Below are 3,898 nucleotides of genomic sequence, written 5' to 3' on the forward strand. Positions count from 1 at the left end.
GTGTGTGTGTGTGTGTGTGTGTGTGTGTGTGTGTGTGTGTATATATATATATATACACTTATTTTAATTTAATTATACTTAAATTGAATAAATATTAACCATATATATATATGGGTAATATTTATTCAATTTAAGTATAATTAAATTAAAAGAAATATATATATATTATATATAAAATATACTTGTTTTAATTTAATTATACTTATATAATTTTTTACATTTAAGTATAATTAAATAAAAATAATTTAATCAAACTGGAGAATTTTTAATGCATTAATTTGTTGTAATGTTAGTTTAATAATACCTAGTTATATAGCTCTGTTATTGTATTTAAAGGCAACATGAAATCAAACCAGACTAACTTTATTCAATCAGTTTCAGAAGGATAAAATCTATTCCTGTCTTTTCTCATCAAGAATCATGTTTCGCTCAGATATGCGCTGCGTTACGGAGGTTAAAAGTGTTACAGATGCTTCATGTTGGCGTGTTCAGTGCAATTCTAGATTTCTCAGCAGCACAAACATGTCAACAACAACAAATATTCAGCCAAGTGTAATACTTGATCTGTTTGGCTCAATATAAGAGTTTCTGGTGTCTTTTGCAGGGAAATCTGAAAGAGGATACCCCGTTACACAGGTAATGAGTTTTTAAGTAGTTGACCAGTTTTGGGTTTCATCCTGCAGTCCGTCTTCACCGAACTCTCTGTTATTTGTGTTTAGCCGCAGCTCTTGCCCGCTGATATTAGCGATGGCCTTTCTCCTCCGGGAATGAAAGTCTCTTCTCAGTTCTACAGTCATCACCGCCGGAGGCTCGCCGACTCCAGCATAGGTGAGTAGTTAGGTTTCACAAAATAAAACAGAGCAAATAAAGTGTAATGATATTAATAAAAACAGTATTCTTCCACCAAACAATGTAGTTCCTCAGAAACAGTTGTGGTTGATACAAAGTAATTGCCGAGCAACACACAAACGTAAACAAAGGTGTATGATACATTGTAGAGTCATTTATAACAGCTTCGAACGCGGCTCAGCCAATCAGAATCAAGAACCGGAACTATCTGTTTTGTTATACAGTTAAACTATATAATTGTATAAAACAGATTTCCTAGTTCATTGTAGTCGAGAACCGCTCGCTTAGACAGGAAGAGATGTCTAATAAGTGCGACGATATACAGGCTGCTGCAAAATAAACCCTTGTTTTTCATGTATTGAAAAATACTGGAATTATTCACCAGATAACTTGAATAGCTATTTATATAATGAATGCATCATTCTGGAGTGAGTGGAGTAATTTTGTTGGTGAATGCATCGAAATAGAAATGAAAAATATGTTTTTTAAAAGGCCAGTTTAGAGAAATTTTGATTGACCAGTATAGACTAGACTTGTGCGGGTATTCAGTAATGCGATATATCACGGTAATGAATATGCACGATATTGTTATCGTGGGCACTTCTAAATACCGTGAATAATTATATATTACAAATTATTCAGAATTTTGAATGCATTTTAAGAATACTTTTTCCATCAACTGGTCAAAATGCACAACACCGCTGTATGCTGCGTGAAAGATGCGTGCACACTCTGATGTAAACAAGCGCGGACGAGAAGCACATGGCGGAACATGTGAGAGACGCTCTGGATGAAAGCGCACTTTCACTCTCTGACAGCAGATGGTGCTAAACTGCAGAAATAATAATAATAATTCATTTAAATGCAGTCTTAAACCCTGTAAACAAAGCAGCTGCTCTACTTTCTGTTTCTGAATCGTGTTTAAATGATTTAAACAGCCATTCAGATTTGTGTATTTGCTATGATGTTCATCACAGCGCCAAATACTTAAATATTTAGACTTAATAGAATTTATTTTCAATCATTTTTTTTACATTTTAATCTGGACTACAACATGCCCTAGATATTGTTTGAAAGTGTTTTGATTCTTTATTGTTCGGTCGGGGGTCTGAATACTTTCCGTACCCACTGTATATATATAAATATATTTGTATCGGTGTTATTGTAGTAAATTTGAAATACTGTTACAGTTTTTGTTAATATTTAGTATAGATTTTAATTTTGTATTTTCTGTTTTCTTTCATTTTAATTTTAAACATAGTTCAATTTTTTTTTTTTAAGTTTTAGTAATTGTGTTGTGTTTGACATTTTTGTTAGTTTTTAGTTTTGTTTTATTTATTATTTATTTTTAGTTTAATTTTAGTTTTTTGGTACTTCAAGTTAAACTAAACAAAAATGAAAAATATTGCTAAAATAAGTTTAATTAAGTATATTTTATTTAAATGATTTTATTTATTTTTTAATATTTTAATAATCATTGTTGTCTGTTTTCACTTTAATTTTAAAGTTTTAGTAGTTCTGTGTTTTGGTACTTAAACTAAATGAAAATTAAAAATGTTGAAGTAAAATCAGTTGAAGTATTTATATTTTATTTATACATTTTTTTATTTAAATTATATTTGTAATAATTATTGTTTTATTTTGATTACTAATTAGTATATATTTTAAACAAAATGGGAAATGTATTAAAATTTGTACTGTAAAATAGAAAAAATTCTAAATCTTAATTTCTTTATTTTCAAATGGTACGCCATTGAGCTTTTATTTCGACCGCTTGAGTGATTTGATTCACAGGAAATGAATGTATCATGAACTAAAACGTGTAAATGCCGCATTTCTCTCACTAGCAGCCTCTGCTCCTAAGCCTTATCACAATATCGGTTATATTTCAATATATCATGCAGTCTTGTTTCAAGGGTTTATTTTGTTTCCCCTCATGCACGACGGATTTGTGGGCTCATGCAGTGACGACACGGAGTCACTCATGAAAATGTGTGTGGTTTTTGAAAAGCATGAGGTGTCTTCATGTGCATCTGCTTGTCAGTCACGTCGACTGATCACCTTATGTGTAAATCAGCGTTTAAAAGGCTTACAAAAAGGCTTTCGTTTCAGATCCACTGCCCAAGAAGATCCGGAAGGTTCCTTCTGGCCTGCCGTCGTCCGTGTCTTCGGTGAGTGTTGACGTGCCCTCATTAGTGTCTGAGCCCAGATTATCATGCCACGTGAAGTCAGTCTGACCCAAAACACAGACACACACACAGACGCACAATCACACACAGACGCACACACACACGCGCACACACACACACACACTCTCACACAGACACAGACGCACACACTCACACACACACACAGACACACACTCTCTCACACGCACACGCAGACGCATGCGCACACACACACGCACTTCCTGTAGGGCTCATGTCACATACTACATGCATACTGTGACCTGCCTGTAGTGTGTAGTGTGTCTCTTTCTCTCTTATGGGTGCGTTTGCTGTGTATGCAGTCGTGCATTCATGCTCGCATGCAGTCATATCATAACACATGGACAAAGCGCTCATCTACTAATTCCCACGAGGCCTTGGACGGTTGCCGTGGGCAATGGTGCATGCTCTACTTCCTGTGCCTTTTCCTGTTTAAAGCAGGGCTGCTGAATTTGAACCCATTCATTCCTCCTTGTTTTCAATGCATAAGACGATAAATGCAATTTAACATATTACTCTCTATGAGAACCAACTTCCAGTAACCGTAAAGTGAGTTTTTAATACTTGAGTCTTCATAGGCCACGCTCCCACTGTTTTTGACCAATGCAATATGATTTAAAATAATAATAATTATTAATGCAAAGAAAGCAAATCTTACAGCGTGCAACCATGCATGATGGTGAGTACATGACCATTTTGATTTAAATGTCGGAATTTCACAGTGTGGACATTTTGTGATTGAATTTAGTGAATATTGTGTGGAACTATACAGTAATAATAAGTTGCATGGGTCAAAATTGCATTGTTGAGAGAAACCACCCCCCCCCCCCCCCCCCCCCACA

The 3,898-nt window shown here is 34.6% G+C and overlaps 1 protein-coding gene across 6 annotated transcripts in view; it reads left to right on the forward strand.

Moving 5' to 3' along the window:
* The window catches only part of LOC107671808 (transcription factor E2-alpha-like), a 45,261-nt gene that overhangs the window by 18,476 nt on the left and 22,887 nt on the right, over nucleotides 1–3,898 (forward strand). For all 6 annotated transcript variants that reach the window (XM_016464778.1, XM_016464780.1, XM_016464781.1 and 3 more), the window contains exons 6-8: nucleotides 605–636; nucleotides 720–828; nucleotides 2,962–3,020. In XM_016464778.1, coding sequence (XP_016320264.1) covers nucleotides 605–636; nucleotides 720–828; nucleotides 2,962–3,020 — 200 coding nt within the window. The remainder of the gene's footprint in view (nucleotides 1–604; nucleotides 637–719; nucleotides 829–2,961; nucleotides 3,021–3,898) is intronic.

This window comes from Sinocyclocheilus anshuiensis, unplaced genomic scaffold, assembly GCF_001515605.1.
Source record: "Sinocyclocheilus anshuiensis isolate Anshui unplaced genomic scaffold, SAMN03320099.WGS_v1.1 scaffold1491, whole genome shotgun sequence".
Classification (NCBI taxonomy): domain Eukaryota; kingdom Metazoa; phylum Chordata; class Actinopteri; order Cypriniformes; family Cyprinidae; genus Sinocyclocheilus; species Sinocyclocheilus anshuiensis.